The sequence below is a fragment of the Mesocricetus auratus genome, unplaced genomic scaffold (genome assembly GCF_017639785.1).
Source record: "Mesocricetus auratus isolate SY011 unplaced genomic scaffold, BCM_Maur_2.0 Super-Scaffold_15014, whole genome shotgun sequence".
Taxonomy (NCBI): Eukaryota; Metazoa; Chordata; class Mammalia; order Rodentia; family Cricetidae; genus Mesocricetus; species Mesocricetus auratus.
Window position 1 is genome coordinate 15,258,378 of NW_024429186.1, and position 22,865 is coordinate 15,281,242.

Consider the following 22,865-nt stretch of genomic DNA (forward strand, 5'->3'; position numbering starts at 1 on the left):
AGCGCAGTGACCCGTTCAGCAGGCACTCACAGAACATTTAGTGTTGACCAAACAGTAGGTATGCAGGGAGGGCAAGCCAGGCAAGAGCCCTGACTCACACAGTGTTCAATAACACACACAGATGTGAAATCGCACAGTGGTAATTGTTTTGTCAATTAGCTGATGGCAGCAGCACAGAGACACCTACGGGAGCCTTGAGGAATCATGTGGGTCATCAAAGGCAGCTTCTTGGAGGCCGTGATGTCACTTAGGACCTAAGCAACGAATAGGAGTTAATGAGGGGCAGGGGCAATGGCAGAAAGATACTCTAGGAATAGGGTCCAACCAAAACCAAAGCGGTTATCCCAAAATGGGGCAGAATAGGGTTTGCAGAGTGGAGATTGAAGAGACCCCACTGTGCCAGGTGAACGGCGGATCTCCCAGCTTTTTTGGGAGACAGCACCTCCCAACCAGACTTACAGTGGAACCTGTACCTGCAGCTGCATCAGTGCCACCACCATCCACCAGGGTGCCTGAGAGTCACCTGTGCCGAGACTCTTCCTCATTCCCCATGACTCAACTTGAGTTACATGGACAAGACTGGTGATGGATGACACTGGGAATGAGGAATGAGCCTCGGGTATGGCGGATGGGGTACCACCGGTGCAGGTGCTGATAGAAGTTTGTCTGGGACTCTCGTAGGGAAGCCGTCTGGGGAAGTTGATTCCAGCTTGCTCTGCTGTGCTGGAACCTGCCTGTGACGTCAGGAGGCGCTGGCAGGTAGGCAGGTAGAGATGCAGGAGTGCAGAGGGAAGGGACCTGGCTGGAGATGAAAAGTGCTCTGTCATTTGCCTCTCTTCCCAATGAGACTGTGGGTGTGGTGAGATCTGTGGGGGAGACGAAGAGCTGCCAGCATCAGCTGAGCACAGCTGACTTATAAGGATCACCCGGAGGACTGGACCCCATCAAGGGGAGGAGGAGGAGGAGGAGGAAGAGGAGGAGGAGCAGAGGTTTGAACAAAATCCAGCTGCCTAAGGGCTGACCGGAGCAGGAGCTGAGGTTTCCCTTGTTGTCCTCCTCCAGGGAAGGCAGGTGAGGTGAACATTCAGACGCATTCACTGGGTGGGTCAGGGTTCTACGGCTATAGAAACCAGACTATGAGTTTAAAATGAGGGTGCAGGGTCAGGGATGCTTGAGGATGGACAAGGCGGAACCTGAATGCATAAGAGGAGGGAGGTTGCATCTGGTTACTGGGTTCTTTGTTGGGACTACACGCGGGGTTGTTTAAAGTCAGTATCCAGATTGGTGGGGAGAAGGCGTACTGAATACAGAAAATGGAGTTGGGGTTTCTGGGATGGGGGCAAGGGGAGTGGCAGCTGGTGGAGTAGGGATGGATGGGAAAGCATCGTCTCCCACAGGATGGAGAAGCTCCTCCACTGAGGGTCTGTCTTAGATGCAGGGTGGGAGAAAAGCCTGGCTATGGGTGCTCATGCATGTTTGCGTTCATGTATATGTGTATGTACATGGATGCATGTGCTCTGTTTCTGGGTGAAGGCCTATTGGGAAGATGGCTTCCTGCAAACGATAAGTTGACCAGCAGTGGAGCCAACTTCCCCAAGCATGCTGGACAAAGAGGAGACACATGAATGGTCTCCACCAGGCTGAGAGCCACCAGGCTAGGACACGAGGTCAGGGAGGGTACGGGGTTGGATGGAATGCTCTGCACCCAAGCTGGGTCAGGAAGTCCTTGAGACTGGGAATTGTGGTCCCTGTAGGATGACCAAACAGCTGGGCACCTGCAGGTGAGACTGGTCCTAGTGGAAAGCTTCGGTATTTCTTCTGAGCTCCAAGGGGACCCTGAGGAACTGGGAGGGACATGTCAACCCCACATAAGGAAGTTGACCTGTGTGCAGTGTGAGGAGTGACAGGATGAGTGACAGGGGTGGCAGGCATTTGAGTAATAGCCCTCAGAGACAATAGAGGGTGGTATTAAAGCCAGGCTAATGGGAGGGATGGGCCCAGATGAGACAAGCCCGGGAAAGACAGTGTCCCTGTCACCCCCAACAGGTGGAGCCCACTGGCAGCATGTGGACACACACCTGAGCTACAACAGGGCAGGGGAGAGGGCTTGGCAGGGCTGGGAGAGAGACAAGAGTTGGGACAGCCATGGCAGTTCTTCAACTGTCTGGAAGAGTGAAGAGGGAATGAGGCTGAATTTGAAAACCGGCTGATGACGTCTCCACCGACTGAGATGATTGGGGTCTTGAGGAACCTTGGACTTCCATCCTCTAAACTCCTTCAAGATGCAGCCGCTTGCCTGAGGTCAGAGGGATGGAGGCAGCCTCTCTCCATGTGTAAAGCTGGTGTTCCCTTTCTTTAGTTTCCTCCCCTCTCTGATGTCCATGAATAGTCAGGGACGGTCTGTATATTGCTTCCAAGCACAAAGCAAGAAGGACAAGCTGCCTCAAGCCCCTGCCCATTGTGCACCACGCGCATCATTACCGCTATGCAGACATCATCCCACTTTCCATCTGAGACACCCTCTGTGCCAATGGGGGACACTGGGGGGATGGAGAGGTGAACCAATACTGCTGGGTCAGGGGGCGGGAAGAGTGGTGGGTGGTAATCACAGCTGACAGCTATTACTGCCAAGTACGAGCAAACAGGTGGTCATTGCACCGAACATCGGAGTGGAATGCGGAAGGAGATGTCAACCCTTGGAGGGTGTTTGCCTGCACTCCCAAGAGGCTCTGCAGGCAGAGATAGTGGAGATAATGGGGACGTTCTATTGAAGGACACATAGTCAGAGGTGGGCAGAGCCTTCAGGACAATGCAGGGAGGAAGGAGGGGAAGAGAGGAAAGAGAAGACGGTGGTGGTAGAGAAGTTTGCAACTTGCCTGGCACCCCGTAGTGTGGTCTCTTGGAGAAGGAAGACACTGAACTCTGCTCAGCCGTCTCAGAGTCAGCATGGAGCAGACTGAGAAGAAGCCAGGAAGTGAGACCCTAGACTGTGACTTACAGAGATGGCCAGATTTCCAGACAGACACCTGCAATTAGAAGTTTGCAAAAGGATTCCCCGTGCAGCTCCTTCTAAGTTTAATCGTAGCAGATGCTGCAGGAAGTGCTGGGCCATCCCATGAGGCCAGGTGTGACAAGGACGAGGAACTGTGTGGATATTTTTGTGACTTTTCACAAAGCTCCTCTTGCCTTTTCCCTTTCCTGTGTCTGATGAAATTATTGTTTCATTTGTTGGCTAAATTATTGTTTTGGGTGTGAAGTCTTTCCTTCTCAGAAGTAACATATATGTCCTCATGAGACGAATAAGTGGGAGTTGTTCACAATGCAGTGTAACTGACCAGAGGGCAAAGTATGACTGTGGGAAGGGGCTTATAACAGGGCAACGGAGTGAAGGCTGTCTAGGCCATAGAGAAGCGGTTATAAATCAAGGAGAATGTTCTAGAATAGCCTTCAGAAGCTCACTACTTGCTGGAACAAGTGCTGTTTTTTTCCCCTTTGTCTTGGCTCCGACCTGTACACACTGCCTTTCAGTCCTTTATCTCCCCCTGTCACAGACTCGCGGAGTCAAGCCACGGGGCCTCTGTGCAAATGTGTTAAAGCAGAATTCTTGCCGGTACCACAGGGGTGGTTTAGGAACCAAACAGGGCTGGGAAGCCTAGAAAGATTGCTGCACAAAATCGTCCTAAATCAGTTTGCGGAAGTCAATTAAAGCATAGCAACGATGAAAGTCACTGAGCAACCGCTGTACCATTCTCAGCTGGCTAACCCTGCAAGGGTGACTCCTGTTTACAGAAACCAAACTGAGAGCTGAGACTGGGATGGGCTCCTTGCCTGTGATGAATGTCAAAGTTAACGCAGACCCAGTCCTGTTCTACTGGAGGTTCTTACTGCCGCTGAGCCACTTAATCTCAGTGAAATGGAAGACGACAACAGAGCCAATCTTGTGTATCTTCCGTGTGCGTGTGTGTGTGTGTGTGTGTGTGTGTGTGTGTGTGTGTGATGTTTGAAAATCTTAGGTGTCACCTCATGGGTAGTACCATTCCCCCTTGCTTTTGGGACAGGGCCTCTTGCTGGTATAGCATCCATCACGTAGGCTAGGCTGGCTGCTAACAAGTCCCAGGGATCTGCGGGTCCTTGCCTCTCCAGAGCTGGGATTACAAGGCTGTGCCAACGTGTCTGGCTTTTTTAAACCTGGGCTTTGGGGACTCACCTCAGGTCCTCATGTTTGTAAGGCAATACTGCACTGACTGGGCTTCCTCCCCAAGCTCTGGTTTTGCAGATCTCAGTCAGGTTTATTTATAATGACAGAATTAGGCAACTGTATAGATCATAAACCATTCAGAGTTCCCCAGCTAACAGTCACGGTGGTACCTACCTGCAATCTCAGAGGCAGAATCTGGCTATGTAGGTCAGGCTGGTCTGGAGCTCATGGCAGTCCTCCTGCCTCAGCCTCCCCAGTGCTGGGATTACAGGCACACCCTATCATACATGCCTGCCACTTTTTTAGACAGAGTCTCACTATGTAGCCCTGGTAGGCCTGGAACTTTCTGTATAAGCTAGGTTGGCCTAGACCTCACAAAGATCCTCCTGCTTCTGCCTCTGCCTTCCTAGTGCTGGAACTAAAGGCTGGCTTTCTGTCCTTTTAGAGGGGAGGCAGGGTCTCGTGTAGCCTAGGCTGGACTTGAACGCTTACATAGTAGGGATGGCCTTGAATTTCTAACTTTGAGGATCAGGACTTTCGTGCTCGCGTTTGCAAGGTAACACGCATTCAATATCCTGATGGTTTAAAGCATAAATCAGAGACAGTGCAAAGCCTGAGCTTTGGGATGGAGCCCTAACTGGTACCCTAGTTAGCATACAGCCTCACCTATGAACTGTGCCAAGTTATTCGACCACACCCTCATGAGGAGGGTCAGAACATACACGGCACTGACTTGACAGGATTTCTGTGAGATTTGAATGAGACTCCAAGGCAGAGTGGAAGGCCCCCACCTGGGCCCTCAGCCTACCTCCCCACAATGGGTCCCTTCTATTTTACAGACTTCCTTCCTGCCAAATGGGCTCTTCCTTTTACCGAGTTCTCCTATTGGTTGGCTTCACTGCTCCAACTTTCTGCCTGTTCTCATCCAATCACAATCCCAGCAATGGGGAGTCCCCCCAGCCTCCCTCCATGAAGAGCAACCCAGCCTCTAAGGTGTCTCCCAGCAACACCATGTTCGCCTTCTTCCTGTACCAGAGGCTGGTTCAGGACAGCCCAGGTGAAAACGTTCTCTTTTCTCCGGTGAGTATCTCGACTTCCCTGGCCATGCTGTCCCTGGGGGCCCGCTCAGCCACCAAGATGCAGATCCTTCGGAGCCTTGGCTTCGACCTCATGGCAGTGCCAGAGCCCACCATCCATCTGGGCTTTGAGCATCTGGTCCACTCCCTGAACGTGTGCCACAAAACGCGGGACTTGCGGATGGGCAGTGTCCTCTTCATCAGGAAGGAGCTGCAGCTGCAGGCTAGTTTTCTGGACCGTGTCAAGAAGCTTTATGGGGCAAAAGTCTTTTCTGAAGACTTCTCAAGCACAGCCAGTGCCCAGGCACGGATCAACAGCTATGTGGAGAAGGAGACCAAGGGGAAGGTGGTGGATGTGATCCAAGACCTTGACTCTCAGACAGCCATGGTCCTGGTGAACCATATCTTCTTCAAAGGTGAGGCTGTTTCTTTTTTCTTCATTTCTCTTTTCTTTTTCCCCATTCCTTCCCTTTTTATTTGCCTGGGTGTTTGATTGTTTGTTTGCTGTTTTGTTTTTGTTTTTTGAATTGGGTTTGAATCGGGGTCTTATGTATTTCAAGATGGCCTCCATCATGCTATGTAGCTAAGGATGACCTTGAACATCTGGTTCTCCTGCCTCCACCTCCTTAGTGCTGGGATTATAGGTGCGTTCACCACACCCCGCTACGCAGGGGGACTGAACCCAGGGCTCTGTGCACGCACCACAAATGTACTAACAGAGACAGGAGGCTAGTCCACCCCTGATTTACATTTCTTTTCTTCTTGGTGTTGTGTAGTCAAGGAAACAAGTGTGTACAACAAGCCCCAGACAGCAGGGTGTGCCTGAGTTCTCGTCAGCTTCGCAAGTAGCTACCTGCACATCCTTGGCTGCCTTCTGCTCTCTCTCTCCCAGCTGCCATTCATTAATTAACATGAAGCCTCATTCAACTTTGTCTTAGCATGAAACAAGGGGCTGTCCTAAAGGGCTGACTGACATTGTGCTCAGCAAAGAGGACCCTGAAATGGGCTCTGGAACTATTTGGGAGAGAAAGACCTTTGCCACCAGTGCCCATCTTACTCCTCCCCGTAAACTTCAGAGAGGTGACACAAGGCCGATTAGAAAATCTGCCTCGACAGTGAAAACAGTTTCAAAGGTTTGGAAGTGTGGACAAGCTAGCCTGTCACTCACAAGGGCTTTGCTGCTTACAAAGACACTGTTATGAATGGCACTGTTCCCAAGCAGTGTGAGCATCAGCTCTGAAATCATATGGCTCTGGGTTTGGGTTCTAGCCCTGCCCCTCTCTTGTTCAACGCTCCTATGATGAGGGATATCCAGCCACACCAAGTATTCAGGGAAGGGAAGTCATATGACACTTTATTAGAGAGAGTGAAGTCACTTACATGGGAAGCAGAGAGTCAGCGCTCTGCTGGTCTCAGACCTCCACTGCAACCTCCAGAGAGCGTGATCTTTATCTCTGCCTCCCCCCACTTACCTGTGATGACACCCAAACGGGTGTGGTCAGTGCTGTGAGTATGTGAGATCTCTACCGACACTATTACGTGTGTTGCTGCAAGAAAAATCTGCCAAGGACTAAGTGGCCACTCTGTGCTGTCTAAGCTGCTCGGCTGAGCAGTCACTAAGCTCACACAGTCTCACAGGGCCACACTGGAAGCTGAGTGCCTGGACTTCAGAGCTGTGTGTGGCACTGTGTCATACACTGTGTCATGGTTCCTTCCTCCCCACCCCCACCTTTCCTCTGTGCTTCCTTCCCTCCCTCCATCCTTCCATTTACCCAACCAGTGCTTCCTCCCTCAACTTTTCTTCCATGCATCCTCCTTTTCCTATTAACCAATGCAATCTGCCCATTAATCTAGTTATCCACCCACACATCCACCAAACACAGAAAAAAGGGAAAGACAATTGAGCTGCTTTCCTTCTTTGGTGAGTTATCGTCGTTTGCTGTGTATTCTCCAGTTTGGTTTAGTTCTAACGAAGGGTCATGCACACAGCAGAAGTCCATTTGAAAGTGTCCAAGTTGGTGTCCTCGGTTGCTGGCATCTTCACCAAGGCTGTTCTGGGTTGGAAGTAGGGTACTCACATCTGTTCTCTGCTGTTTCCCAGGACAGTGTATTAAGGAGCACTGTTCTGAAGTTGAGTGAGCATCAGCTTTGAAGGCAGATATCAGTTGCTTTCTGTAATTCCACAGCATGTTCTCTCCTTCTGGAGAGACGAAGACCCCCCCAACTCCTGCCCTTCCCCCCAGAGACCAGCAATCTACTTTTTGTTTCTGCAACCTGCCTATTTCAGACATTTCAAATAAAGTAAAATAGGATTCCAGGCCTCATCACCCCCAGGCCTTTGTGTTCATGTTCAATAGTATAACAACCTTCACTGAGGCCTGCATTGCTTATATGGGTCTATCATACTGTCTCCTTCCAACCTGAGGGGCTCCTGTAGCACTGGTAAAAGCTTGTTTGCTTAGTTTCATCCAACTACTGTTGGCTTCTCGTGTGTTCTGATCATAATTCATCTGTTGATCTTATTGAGGCCACCTGAAATGTGACAAGTTACTTGTGAAGCTCCTTTTCCTTTGAACTGATTATGACATGTCTGGGTGTGGAAATCGCTGACTATGCTGCAAGGTTTTAGTTTTTTTAAAATCAGATTTTGGGAGTTTCTGGATGTTTCTTCTTCCATAGCCACTCTCTCCCTTTCTTTCTCTTTCCTTTTGGGACTCACATGATGTGTGTATTGACATGCTCAATGGTGTGTCCCGGGTGTCTGGTGTGTTGCTGGTTTTCCTCTGTCTTTTTTTCTCAATATTTCTCACATTCTGACACCTTTTTCTGGTTCACTGGTTATTGTCTTCCGTTAACTGTAATCTGCTGTTGAGTATCTCTACAGAAACTACACTCTGCGAGCATATTTTCTAGATGTAGCCTCTATGTGACAGCTTCAGATCATTTCTTTCATTGCGGGCAAATGCTTATTCAAGTACAATTTCTTTTAGCTCTTTGAGCATGTTCAAAATAGCTGCTTTGACATGTTTGATTAATAAGAACCATATCTGGGTTTCCTTAGGAACACTTTCATTAACTTTTTCCCATCCCATAATGTTCTTGTTTCTTTTCATATCCCCTTTGTTTTTTGTTTTCTTAAAAACATTTTATTATTGATTTTTAGTTTAAACTGGGAATTGAGCTGGGCCCACTGGAAGGTGACTCTTAACTTCAGAGCCATCTCTCTAGCCCCTTTGTATGACTTCAATCTAACATTGTAAATAACGTAAACCAATTCTAGACATAAAGTCCCCTTCCAGAAGGTCCATCCATGGGGCTGTTCATTGTAGGACTTGTTTCCTGTTTCTTCCAAATGAATTCTTTAAAATCACAGATGTCTTCTTGGCTGGAAGATATCCCAGGCTTACAGAGGGTCTCTGCATGCATATTGCAGCTTGGCATCCACACTCGACTAAGCAGTCTATAATTTTGACTCACCCTTCATTTTCTATTTGTGAAGCTCAAGGCCAGCTTACAGTGAGAGCCCTGAAATACGTAGACATTTCCCCAGCTGCCAATAACGTTGCTCATGTCTGGGACCTCTGCATGTTTCAGATATACTGGAAGTTTCCTAGTGTCCTGTAAACATTTGATTTTTTAGACAATTTGTTTGTTTATTTCTCTGTTGTCTTATCTTTTATTGGCACCCCCAGGCAGCCAGGAAGTGAGGACATTTGCCTGTAATTGCATTTGAAACACACCCCCATAACTCTAGGGAGAAGGCATTAGGCACCAAGTAAGCCTCAATCAGTTGTGTGACCCATCCCCATGCAGGTCGCGCCATGATAGTTCTTTGGTAACGACACATTGAAAGCCTCTCCCTACAATTGTGTTCCTGTCCCTCTGGTTGCACTAATCCAGTGTACAATTCTAGACCACTTCTGTGATGAATTGTGGGATGGCTAAGGATGGGCCTAATGCCAGTAAAGGTGTCACAAAGCTGGCCATTCACACAAGATTCAGCCATCTGTCTTAAATGAGCTCTCCTCGGGTCACCACAAGGCTTTGATTGTCAGAGTTCTAAAAGACTGGACCCATGTTTAGGGAAGGGTGGATATGTAGAGGGACTTACTGTGCCATTTTTCTGGCAGGGGCTTCCTCCTCTTTTCTCAGCTTGCCCTCTTAAACGTTGTGGTTAGTGGATTATTTGTCTCAACTGTTATGTACTGCCCGAGGTGTCTCAGAGTCCCGCCTGCCACTGTCTTGGCAATTGTCCTTGGGGAAATGATATTTGCCTTGGCTGAACTCCAAGTCAGGTTAAATAAAGACAGATTTTTATAAGTCGTTTATTTGGTATTGCAGGATGGGTAGGTCAACTAAAGGAAGGCAATTCTTTGGGGATTAGTCTATGGCTGTTGTTTTGAAATATGTTCTCTTTCTGTAGCCTGAGATAGTCTTCCAGCCTTGGCCTCCCGAGTTCTGGATTACAGGTGGGAGTCATCATGCCTGACTAAGAATGAGTCTGTAAAGTGTTCCAGCCCCATCTTGATTTCATTGCAAATGCTGGCTGTTATTTTTCACGACCATACATAACAGAGAATGGGCTTTCTCAGCCTGGACACATGGGGGGAGGGCCTAGACCCTGCCCTGAATGATATGACAGGCTTTGGAGATCCCCCATGCTCACCCTTGGGAGGGGAGGGGGATAGGGGATTGTGGGGGCTAGTGGGGTGGGGGAAGAAAGGGAGGGAGAGGGAGCTGGGATTGACATGTGAATCAAGCTTGTTTCTAATTTAAATAAATAAAAAAGAACAGAGAATGGAGTCTAGGCTGTTTATTTTCATTCGTATTTTGTTTCTCAGTTAGCCATAAGGATTTAAGTATTTTCTAAGGTTAGAAATGAATTGATTCAGCCGGGCGGTGGTGGCGCACGCCTTTAATCCCAGCACTTGGGAGGCAGGCAGAACTCTGTGAGTTCGAGGCCGGGCTGGACCGATAGCCTCCGAAACAATACAGAGAAACCCTGTCTCATAAAAACTAAAAAAAAAAAAAAAAGAAATGAATTGATTCTTACTGTTGTTGGCTAGGTGTGTGTGTGTGTGTGTGTGTGCTGTAGGGTGTGTGTATGTAATGTTCAATAAGTGGGGTGTATTCATATGTGTGCAAATGTGTGTGGTGTAAATGTTAATGGTGTGTGTGTGTGATATGTGATATTTGGGGTATATTTATGTATGTGGAAGTGTGTATGGTGTGTGGCATGTATGTAGTGCATGGTGTGTATATGTGAAAGTGCTTGTGTGTGTGGTATGTGTGGTATGTTTGTGGTGTGTGTATGTGATATGTGGTATATGTGTATGGTATATGATATGTGTGTATGGTATGCATTTGTGTGTGGTATATGATACATGTGTTATGTATATGTGGGGGACATATGTGGTGTAAGTGTTTGTGCCTCTGTGTGTGGAGTGTATGTCATGCATGTGTTTGGGTGTGTTTTATGTATATGTATGTGTATGTGTGGTGTTACATATATATGTGGGGTTTGTGTGTATGGTATGTGTAGTGTGTGCATGTATGCACATGTGTATTGGGGATTAAAGTCTAGCCTGGCAATCTACTCATAGTTGTTTTATTAGGGAAGTGAGCTTTCATGTATCCTCATACCCCTCTTTACCTGGCAGGCTGCAGGGACATAAAGCCCTCTCCTCTTTTGCACTGACAGTCCCCTCCCTCTCTTCTTTCTCCATGCTAGCCAACTGGACACAGCCGTTCAGTGCTGCAAACACCATCAAGAGCTTCCCATTCCTTCTGAGCGAGGGCACCACCGTGCATGTTCCCATGATGCAGCAGACAGAGTTGTTTGCTTTTGGAGTGGACAGAGAGCTGGGCTGCTCCGTGCTGCAGATGGACTACAGGGGAGATGCTGTGGCCTTCTTTGTCCTCCCTGACAAGGGCAAGATGTCACAGCTGGAGAAGAGTCTGTCAGCCAGGAGGCTGAGAAAGTGGAGCCGCTCACTCCAGAAAAGGTGTGCATCTCTGTCAGTCTGCTAGGAGCTGTTCATCCAAGGATAGGTTGGCGGACGGTGGGGAACGTGGTAGGAGCTATGCAGTAGTCAGTCCTGTGTGCCAGCCTCCACTGCCTGCCAGATGGTGAATCTGGTACTGTGTCCACACAGCACACATGAACCTCACCATCACCTGGTACAGGAACAGTTTCATCATTCTCCCCTTCCCTCCTCCTTCCCCCTTCCCCAGCTGGAAACAGGATCCTTGAGGGTAAGTGAATGTATTAGTTATTTTCTGTTGCTGTGACACAACACCATGACCAAAGGAGGAAATAATTGACTTTGACTTACAGTTCCAGAGGAGTAGGAGTCCGTCCCGGTAGGGAGGCATGGCAGCAAGTGTAGGCATGGTGACAGGAACAGGAAGTTAGGACACAATGTCTTCAACTGCAAGCATGAAGCAGAGAGTGAACTGAGAGGGGGAAAGGCTTAAACTATTGACGCCCACCCTAGTGATGTCCTTCCTCCAGCAAGGCAGCACATCCCCCATAGGCTCTGCAAGCAGCCCTGCCGACCAGGACCAAGTGTTTTGATGCCTAAGCCTACTGGGGGCATTTCTCATTCAGACCACCACAGTGAATCACCCAAGGCCACACATGCAAAGCTATTCTGTCACTGTGCTGTTATGTTCAAACAGAGTTCACCCCAGAAGCTAAAGTGATACTGAGATTTATGAAATTGTGTTTGTAAAAGTAAGAAAGCAAACCTATCAAGATCTCAGCACTCACTTGTAAAGCGAGGGCCACGGTGTCACTGGAGCACTGGAGTTAGAGGTTGCTGAAGCCACATTGGAAAGTACCAGAGATTATCTGGGCAGTATAAGTGCCTAACGAACAGCAATGTTGTTAGCTCTGCACATACCATAGAGAGAATGAGGATATTAATTACATGATACAAAAGATTATTGAATATTTATTTAAAATCTCTTTACGTGATTTCCTTGGCATCTTCATCATCCTCAGGTGTTTGTCGTCTAAGAGGAAAGAAAAGCTAAGTCTAAGAATAATAGTCATTTAAGTAAGACAAAGACCAAACGTCCCAGGAAGACAGGCAAAGTGCCCAGGAAGGAGCTCATGAGCAAAGGGAGCTTGCTGTCGGCACAGGAATGTTTCAAGGGGACAGTGATGGCATTGCCACAAGCATGGACAGGCAGAGGGTCTTGGCTAGATGTTTCCAGGTTCCTGTCTCGTATTCAAATGGAATGCAAGACCGCATAGATTTCAAAGTAGCTAGGAAACTTTCTTCAAAGTGAAGCCACAATACAGATCAGAAAGAAACAGGACGGCAAGGTTGGTCGTGGGTCATACAACTGGGGCTACTCAAAGGCCTGATTGCCTGGAGCTTCCTTTTCAGAGGATCAGGAGAGGAGTGTGATTTCTAAGGGCATAGCAAGGGTGGATCCCTGCTTTGATTGATATATTAGGTCATTTGCTTGCAGTTCATGTCTCTTCTCATAATGCGTCTCATTTTAACCATTTGCATACCCAATGGTGCACAGACATAAGTTGCTAAAACGGGAGCTCTCCCTAAAAGTTCACATAGTTTACCTTATTTATTAGCATCTAAAACCAGTCTAGGCTGCATAGGCCCATTGTCCATAGTTCCTGATTGTGTTTTAGGACTTTTATCAAGGGGTTCTTAAGGGAAGTAAGTGATTCCATTGATAAAGCAGTTGCATGTGCAACTCTGTGCAGCTCAGGGGTCCTAGGTGGCCAACAGGTTGCTAGGTACATATTTTGGAGGGGCCCAGGTCAATTGGAGTCCCATGTCATTGAGCTGTTCCCCTATTCTTGCCTGCCTCGGGTGGGACAGAAACTCATAGAGACGGGGATGAGGGAGCATCTCTGAGGCAGACCACATCTCTGAGAGAGATGGAAGGTGAAGAATCAAGAGGCACTTTCGGGGTTTCTTCTCTTCTCTAACCGCACCAGTGCTGGGTGGAGAAAGAAGACGAGGCATGGGGGAGGCTGAAGGAAGGTAGAACAGAGGGAGCCAGAGAATGCAGAGACACCCAGGCCAGCAGAAGAGGGAATTGTCTGTGGCACTAGGTGTCAAGGAGACTTGACAGGAAGACTGGTGTGTCTCTCCAGTGTCTTACGCTTTCATATCTGTGAGAAGCTAAGAATGTAAACATAGGCAAAGCTCTACAGTTAAGCTTAACCACCTCTAAAGGTGAGAGAACCATTGCTGGGTGTGCCTGGGATAGGGACTCAAGGTAATTGCTCACTCAGTAAATGGTGGGCATGCGTTCTGAGGTAAGAAAACTAGTGCAGAAGAAGATAGCACGGCAGATAACACAGTTTGTGCTATCCCATATGGTAGCCACTGGCCACTGTGGTCATTTATATTTGAATCAGTAAAATGAAATAATATTAGGGGACAGTGAAATGGCTCACTGGATACAGGTTCTTTCTTCCAACGAAACAACCTGAGTTTGATCCCCAAGATCCTCGAGTTAGAAGGAGAGAACTGACTCCCAAAAGTTGTCTTCTGACTTCACACACACACACACACACACACACACTATTTATATTGCACACATGTGACACCAAGCCCCATCAATCAATGTAAGCAAATTAATTAATTAGAGTAAGAGGTTAGCTCCTTTTTTTGCTGTAGGCATGTGTCATATTGTTCAGTAGTCATGTGGCCAGTGGCAACCATATTGGACAGGGTAGGTATAATTGTAGTCCCAGCAAACAGGGAAGGTTTAGGTATATTCTCAGCAACAGTGGTGCATTCTTGTGTGTGTGGGGGGGGTGTCACTTTGAGAGATTAGCAAGACTTGCTTGTCTCAGGAAGTCCTTCTGAGCACGGCCAGGTGGGGCAGCTGGTAGGCGAGCTACCATCACTTCCTGATGTCACCACTTACTGGACCATCATCTCACCTCCAGTTCTTACTTCATTATAGGGTCCTGGTGGTTTATTGTGATCCCCGGAGATGGGCTTGCTCAGCTGGGAGACTCACAGTCAGCCTGGTAGTTTGGGGCTGGGGTGTGGGGACTGCTTTAGCAGTCACTAACATGCCAGAGACATCAGAGTCTCCAGAAATGCCACACGGAAGCAGAGATGGAGACGTCATGACCCAACCTATTCCCTTTCTGTTCTCCATAGGTGGATCAAGGTGTTCATCCCCAAATTTTCCATCTCTGCTTCCTACAACCTCGAAACTATCCTGCCCAAAATGGGGATCCACGATGCCTTCGACGGAAACGCTGACTTTTCCGGCATTGCAAAGACACACATCCTGCAGGTTTCTAAAGTGAGTTGATGGAGACGCTTGTAAGAAAGTCCATGCTGAAACAGACAGCTAACAAAGGACTCTCAAGGTACTGAGAAGGTGACAGACTAGAGAGGCTGAAGCATTAAATGGCCAAAACAAAGGCCGAGTCTCATGGCTGCCAGGCCTGGGCCATTATGGCCACTACAATCTGACTCACAGGTACCCATAACCCCCCCCCTCAAACAAATAATCTGAGTTTCTTGGAAAAGCAGATCTGTTGCCAGCAAGCAACACTGTTGCCACTTAATCTGCTGTGGAAGAGCAGAGAGCATCCAGAGACACTTCCTTCCCTACACAGCTGAACTTCCAAGCAGATATAATGGCAGACACTGCCCAGGTGCCTTTCATACCAGTGGATGGGGTGTTTTTCCTGAAGTGGAGGAGGAGTCGGATATAAAATTCCAGGTTTTTGGTTCTCTTGTGAGGAATTGTTGAATCCAATTCCCACACGGCATAGCAATTGTTGCATCTGAAGACTCTTAGCCCGGCAGGTGACCCAGGTACCCCTATTCCCGCAGAAGGTTTCTTTGTTTACTGTCTAGCCTCTATCCACATCCAAGTCCAGATCCATCAGGTTTTTGATCCTTAGCTAAATATGTCGATTTGATAGTGGATTGCGATGGTCAGATGTGGTTCTGGGGACATTTTTGTCATCGGTCCCCAGGGAAGAAAGGCTAGAAGGTTCCCATGGGATATGATGAGCCCGGAAGAGCTTTGCCCAAGGAGAAACATGCACATGTACCTGGGAAAACGAATGTCTGTCGTAGCGTGTGGTTCCCAGCCCATCCTGTAGCTTGGCCACTGTGTCTGTCCTCGCGGGTGGTTCCCAGCCCGTCCTGTAGCTTGGCCACTGTTGCAGGCTGGAACCTCCTCCCTAGAAGAGGAAGCAGCACCGGTCTTTGGCTGCAACATGCTCATGTGACAGCTTTTGTGGGAGCCACTGACATCTGCTCCCCCCTTTTGTAGGTTGCTCACAAGGCCGTGCTGGACGTCAGTGAGGAGGGGACAGAAGCTGCGGCAGCCACCACCACCAAGCTTATAGTCCGCTCAAGAGACAGCCCTTCTTCTGTCATCTCCTTCAACCAACCCTTCCTGATGCTACTCTTGGATAGAAGTACAGAGTCTATTCTCTTTCTAGGGAAAGTTGAAAATCCCACAAAGATGTAGTTGGGATGTGAACTCTTGGCTGGTCTCACACTGTGATGCCTAAGAAATAAGGCATGCATTGGATGGTACCTGCAGGGCGATGTCAAGACTTTCTTCCTCCCTTGAGATCCACCTGACCCCACCAGGGGTACATTTTTTTCAGGGAGGGCTCTCTGGAGGCTCAATCATCGAATTGGCAACAGACTTTGGTTACCCCAACAGTGGTCCCTGTCACCTGTTCCGGGAGTGGGGCAGGGCAGGCAGGGCTCCACCCCTCAGAACTCTTGGGGATGGCACCACACAGAGTTCAGTGCCCTTGCTTTTATCACTGGCTTCCAGCACTGCATTCAATAAACCTGAGATGTGAACCCAGTGACCAGAGGCCCCACCCCATCCCATCACCAGGGTCCTATCTGAAAATGAGGCATTGCTCACATCTGAGTGGCTGGGTTGTCAGTCGTGACTCATTTGTTCAGCCTATTGAATACTTCAAGGACAAGGTTCCTGGCATGCTGGGTCTAGATAGGAGAGAGAGACCATTCAATAGGGATGAAACAAAGCTGTGGATTAAAGAGTTTGTGACAAATTGGGGTAAATGCCCCAGAGGCTGTGTGGGTTAGCCCAGGCACTCACGAGAAAGGCGTGAGAGTGTTACGGGGCTCTGCAGTGAGTCAGCTTCAGAGGGACAGTGGGGAGGCCCTGTGGCCGGAATGTCGCTGTCTGTCAGAGATACAAAGGTGGACACTGGCACTCAGGTAAATGGAGAGAGGATTGCACATGAATGCACACTCACCAAGAAGACCACCTAAGCCAGGTGAGGGATGGGAAGCGCAATCCCATGGGGTTTCTGGGGCAGGAAGACAGCAAGTATCAATGCAGTGTGGGCTGTAAAGACCTCTTCAAATGCAGTCAGCTTCCTGGCCTGGTGACACAGCCCTCGAGCACGCAGCCTCTCCCTGGCTGTGGTTGTTTGTAGTGACAACAGTCTGCTGTACACTGAAAGCCACATCGAATGCCCTGGGCCTTGGAGGCTCCAAGGCGGAGGCAACTCACAGTCTTTGCCTCGTTCCCTACTGTCCCATCTGTCACCCACTGCCAGGTGTTCCATGTGGGAGCCTGAGGACTTCATTTCTCGGCACTGACGTGTCCCATACAGCCTCCAGCAAAGCTGGAGTTCTTTTTCTGGAGGTACCAGTGCCCCAACACTCTAAATGTGTCACCCAGGGGCCTTCCCGATGCTCTGTTACATTACACAGAAAGACTTAAGCTGGGAACAGCCATAGGCTTTCAGAAGGAAGTCAGGTGGGGTGCCCTCTGCTGGTCAGCAAGCAAAACGCAGGCAGGAAGGATTGACTGTTCCCTCTGTGTGGACAGGAACTAATCATCCCTATAGGCTGGCCCATGACTTCAAACTCATCAGCTACAGGATGTCAAGAATGACTGAGCTTGGCATGAGTGCCTGGTCCAAGACGACTAACAGTATTATGAATAGAGCCCAGGGTGACTAGGGCATCAAAACAGACAGACAACTATAGATTTTCAGTCCTGAACCCAGAGCACCAGGCGCTGGCCTGCTCATACAATCCCAGAGTCCCCTGTACGATGTTTCAGGCTGCAATGGTCAGCTAGACAAGGAGAAGCTTCTGTGTGTCTTCAATGGGTGTGAAGATGAGGGCCACTGAGGTAGGGGTTCTATTCCTTGGGCTGGGGTTTCTGACTAAATGTAAAGGAGAAACCCAGATGCGAGCATTCATTGCTTTCTTCTTCCTGGCTACAGATGCAGTATGACCACCTGCCTCTAACACCAGCCACTGACACGTCTCTGAAATGTACCCCAAGCTGTGAGGCACACACTTTTCTTTTTGTAATCCACTTTTGTCAGGCTGATTTTTGGTCACAGCAATGCGACAATAAGAATTGCTCTAGCAAGGCGTTGCACCTTACATACCAGGCATTTCCTCGGTGGAACATCTCTCTTTCTCCACAGACCATTCACTGCTCTCACTGTGTATTCTACCCGGCTGGGGTGTGCAGAATATGGGCTTCCCAGTGCTAATCAGCCTTCAGCGTGGGTGGCTGAGCTGGCTGTGTGGCAGCTACCTAAGCACCTTAGAATGTAAATAAAAACCCCGGCCACCCACGCCTGTCTGTGCAGGGATATTTTTAAGAGCACTGTAGAGCATGTGGGCACCCTGCCCAGGGCATCAGGTATTTGGAATTTCTAAGTGGATGCCCGTTCTTCATCGCCTACTCAGTGAATTGCTCTGCAGGCATTTAACTGAGCTGGCCACCTACTGTGGGTAGAAGCAGCAGCCCTGAGGCTGGGGTGTGCTGAGGAGGCACTCCCACGTTGTGGGGTTTGCGGTGGGGTAGGAGGAGGAGAGGAAGGCACTGGGAAGATCACCAAGTGCAGTGACATGGCTTCCACTTGCCTCTGCCCTGCAGGGCACACACCCAGGTAAGAGCAGCTCCTGGGGTCTGACACTGGGGACCTCACGTGCATCACAGGTACCCAGCTTGCCGGCAAGAGGCAGAAGGGACCAAGCTCAGGACGGACGACTACAGAGGGGTTCAGGGGTTCAGCTCAGGCTCTCTCAGGCAGAATGGAAAAGCAGCCCTGCCCACCCCAACCCCTGACTGTGCACACTTTGGGACTCTGTCTTAAGAATCCATGGCAGCCATGTCGTTAGGTTGTCAAAGGAGCAAACACACTGCGAATCCCGAGGAAGACTCGGCCTAGATAATCGGTGGTCAGTGAGCCCTGCCCAGGTACACTGTTGCTCTTAGTCTGGAGGGTGGGAAGCAAGGGTGTTTCTGATAAGCTAATTCCCTACCTGGGAGCTGCGGAGAAAGACAGACATTTAAGCAGAATGTCATCCCGGCTCCTGCCCACCACCCACCTCCCCGCTTCCCCATCCTCAGAGGCACCCATGACACCTGGCACCCCCACCTCCTGGCACCCTCCATCCTACCTGGAGCTCAGAATTGGCTGCAGGAGAGGGTACCCTCCCTCCCCGAGGTGCGCACTTGCTTACCAGAGATGACACAACCCCTCTCCACAGCCCAAAGGAGCCCTCATATAATGAGTGTGGGGGACAGTGATATTGTCACCTGCTTTGCGATGGCTGTGAAGATTGGTGTGATAACACAGAGCAGGTGTCTGGCACAGGGACCTGTGTGTGGTACAGGCTCTGCTCAGCACAGAGACGGCCACTGTCACTGTCCAAAAGTCACAAGCCATTTGTTCATAACGGGCCTATAAGTCACATTCCCTTCCTCCTCTGTCACAGGTGGCCCTACCATACTGACAGAGGCAAAATGCTGGAAGAGAATGTGAGTTTCTTTCATAATTAATAAAGTTTATTCTTAGACAATTTTATACATGTTATACAATACATACTGGTTACTCTTTCTTTTCCTCTTTTGTTTTCTCTCCACCCCAGCCGGCACCTTTTCTTCCTCAAAAGGGTACCTCCCCAATATTTACTAGTTTCTGCGTGATTTCATGTCCCACAAAATTTAACTAACACCATCTGTGTGACTCTGAAACAACCCACCACCAGAGCCTGGTACACTCACCAGTGGGGACACAGTTGGATAACACGCCACTCCCTCTTCCAGAACCTGTTAGTTGCCAATAGGTCATCAAAGTGAGAGAGTTTCTGGGCAGAAAACAACATGTGTGTGTTTTCATGTGCTTGCCCTTTGACAACAGACACAGCTCCAGACAGATGCAAGTTGTTTCCACAAGGACCTCACAGACCAAGGGGAGATGCAGCACTTTGCAAGCCAGCAGGAGGAATGTGGGGTGAGATAGAGTGCTATAAGCATTCCTGGGGGGAAGAATTAGCACAGCCAGGGCAGGTGGGGAGAGGGTGGCTGTTTTTAGGGTGGCTTTCTGCTGGAGAGATCTGGGCTGAATCCCCAGATTCAGGGTCTGGTGTCAGCCTGAGAAGCAGAAGGGGCGAGGCAGCATTCTAGGCAGGGGACAGGGTGTGCACAAAAGACAGCAGGACTCCTGTGTTTATCAGAGATTGTTCCAGATGGAGCAAGAGCAGAGTTCCAGGGGTAGCAGGTGAGGTATGATGGTGGCAGCTTAGTAATCGCTTCATGAGCATCTGGGAGAAAGGGACTCGCTGGCGACTGTAAGGGGGAAATGGGCATATTTCAGAATGGAGAGCAGCTAGGCACTGCCTGGCCTCTTGAGGAGGCCAGGAAGCAGCAAGCGACATAAGGGGAGATGAGGGTTAGTGCACCTGGGGTTGTAATCCAGTGCTCTAGAAAGGAATGCAGGACAGGCCCTGTGAGCCTCAAGAGAGGCTCTGGTGAGGGGGCCCCAGAACCCGGCCCTAGGGCAGGGAACACGGCCTCTCCTCCCTAAAGCTCAGGCCTGAACCCACTCCCCTGCACTGTGTCTTCTTCTCCCCACAGGAGCCTGTGTGCAGCCACAGTTGGTAAAGGCTGCCCCGTAAGCATGAGGACATGGGTTAGATTGCTAGCCCCCACACAAAATGTGGAGTGTGGTGATTTGAGCCTGCAAATCTCACTGGGGAGGCAGAGACAGGTGAATCCCTGGGGCTCCCTGGGCAACCAATATGGTTCAATCAGTGAACCCCAGGGTCCAATCTGTGAGACCCTGTCTCACAAACCTTGGTAGACAACTTCTGAGCAATGACATCTTCTGGAACTGACCCCTTACCTCCACATACACATGGCCCACCCCCAATCTACCCCGCCCCTACCATATCCCACAAACAAGAAAAAAAGAAAACCCAGCATCCCACTTCACAGGTCTTTCTGTTTGCAAATACTTATTTTTATTTTATTATGATACTCTGTGTGATGGAGGATGTCTTTCTGTATATATGTTTCTCTTATTGGCTGATAAATAAAACACTGTTTAGCCAATAGCCAGTAGAGGCAGAAAGATAGGCAGGACTAGGAGACAAGGAGAATTCTGGGAGAGATGCCATGGAGGGACTAGGAGGACAGGACACACCAGGAATTCTCTGGTAAGATAAGGCCATGTAGAAATACATACATTAGTAGTTATGGGTCAATAATTAAGGCAGAGCTAGCCAGTAAGAAGCCCTAGTCATTGGCCAACAGTTTTATAATTAATACAGTGTCTGTGTATTCATTTGAGGCTGAAGCAGCTGGTCCTGGTGGGGCAAGAAAACTACAGCTACTCTCTCTCTCTCTGTCTCTCTCTCTGTCTCTCTCTCTCTCTGTATATTTCTCTGTGTATGTGTGTGTGTGTGTGTGTGTGTGTGTGTGTGTGTGTGTGTGTGTGTGTGTTTGCATGAGGACAGGTTCTCTCAGAGTCTGTAGAAAGATGTCAGATCCCAGTTACAGGCAGCTGGGAACCACTGGAAGTGGGTGCTGGGATTTGAACTCAGGTCTTAATGCAAGAGCAGCATCCGTTCTCAGCCACTGAGCCACAGTTCCAGCCCCCACCTCATAGGTCTTTCAACGCTTACTGAACTTCTCTCCAGCACCTTCTCTATTTAAAAATGTCTGTAAAACGATGGACTGCTTTGGCATGCTGGCGCAGGCTTGAGGTGACAGCTGAGCCAGCCACTGGGCCTCACGCTTCCATCTGTGAAGTAGGAATGGCCACACATTCCTCACTGCCTCACCACCAGGGTTGCTGGACCCTGCAAAGCCCCCGCACACAGGCCAGCATCGCACACACTCCCTGACCCCACCACCACCATCACCAGTGTCACAACACCCTCAGATAGAATGGAGCCCTGAGGCACAAGTCACTTGCTTGTTTGTGGGACCAGCAGCTGGGACACACATTGGGAAAAGATCCTTTCCCTCTTGTCCCATTTGCCTGCCTGTCAGTTCCAGGCATTGACCTGGTCTGACAAATATTGACCAGGCTGCTGTGGTCTTCAAACACTATTGCTCTGTGGATAGGAGGCTGTGTGGAGCTGGGTCCACCTGGGTGACTTCTCTGTGAGTATGCACTATACCCAAATGGAGTTAGGCCTCTGTCGTTCCGTCTGTCTGTCTGTCTGTCTGTCTGTCTGTCTGTCTATCTATCGCTGTTGGCTTTAAAGGCAGAAATGGGCAGTAAGTCCCCTGGATGTCCCTGCTGAGTGCTGCCTCTGAATCTTAAAGCTAGAGCCTCAGGTTTTCAGTCACCTTCTCTAGAAAATGCAGTCACTGGGAACCGTGACATACAAACTCCCAATACCATTAGCAAGTCAATAAGGAACCTATACTAAGAACTCAATTATGGCAACAGGTCCCGGGCACAGAAGCCCAGGTCTGGAATCGTGCCTTGCCTCAGTTTCCCTATATGCACACCTGGGTTAAGAGTCTCTGTGGCTGGAGGGTCTCAGGAGCATTGATTTAAACAAAAGAGAGCAAAGACACCACAGGAACGTGGTTTATGCTTGGCATTTCAGTAGCTTCCAGATGTTCACATCTCAGCTGGGAAACAAAAGCAATACCTCACCTTCCAGTCATTGATAAGACCTGGGATGCCACCCACTCTCACCCTCTGTCTGCAGACCAGTGATGCAATGTGCCCGATGCACCCAGCACTTCAGCAAACATTTCGAAATGAGAAGGTTTATAATTCAGGAACAGAGTTCTGACTTTTCTCGGAGAATCTGCCTGGAGACCGAGTTAAGTGCACTGGATTCCTATTGCACCAAGCCTTGGGAGAAGTGTGAGACAATCTCCTGCAGTGTCTTTCCCACACACTGAGACTTTGCATGTCAGACGACATAAATCAGGAAAGGGGGTGGCATTGCTATTTGAACTTGGCAAAAGGAGGTCCTGAATTGCAGAGACAGTAGCGCATGGTGAGTAACTGCGGAGCCCTAGTTCAATCCCAGGCTATGTACAGTAGCCCTGACTACAGTTCAGTCTTCCTTGGGAGTCACCTTCTGTGAGTCACCTTCGGGGTGCAGCAGGGTAGGGAAAGGTGCTGAGTTCAATGACCATGAATGGTTCCCTCACCACCTCTGCCCTTACTTTAGCAAGGGCAGACCAATGATTCGGTTATTTTTACATCTTCCAGTTTTCCTATCTAGGGAAAGTCCCAAGCACGCAGAACTTCCCTTCATCTACGTACATGGAGCTGGTGCTGCTGGGAGGCT

At 49.2% G+C, this 22,865-nt stretch overlaps 1 protein-coding gene across 2 annotated transcripts; it reads left to right on the forward strand.

Moving 5' to 3' along the window:
• Positions 1–761: 761 nt before the first annotated feature.
• Positions 762–16,115, forward strand: Serpina9 (serpin family A member 9). 2 transcript variants are annotated; one of them, XM_013112139.2, is made up of 5 exons: positions 762–1,071; positions 5,038–5,690; positions 11,006–11,279; positions 14,433–14,580; positions 15,568–16,115. In XM_013112139.2, the coding sequence occupies exons 2-5, from the start codon at positions 5,054–5,056 to the stop codon at positions 15,766–15,768; spliced, it is 1,260 nt and encodes a 419-aa protein (XP_012967593.1). In that variant the 5' UTR covers positions 762–1,071; positions 5,038–5,053; the 3' UTR covers positions 15,769–16,115. The 2 variants fall into 2 exon arrangements, with proteins under 2 accessions (XP_012967593.1, XP_040598500.1); XM_040742566.1 differs by lacking the exon at positions 762–1,071 and adding an exon at positions 2,062–2,301.
• The last annotated feature ends 6,750 nt before the right edge of the window (positions 16,116–22,865 follow it).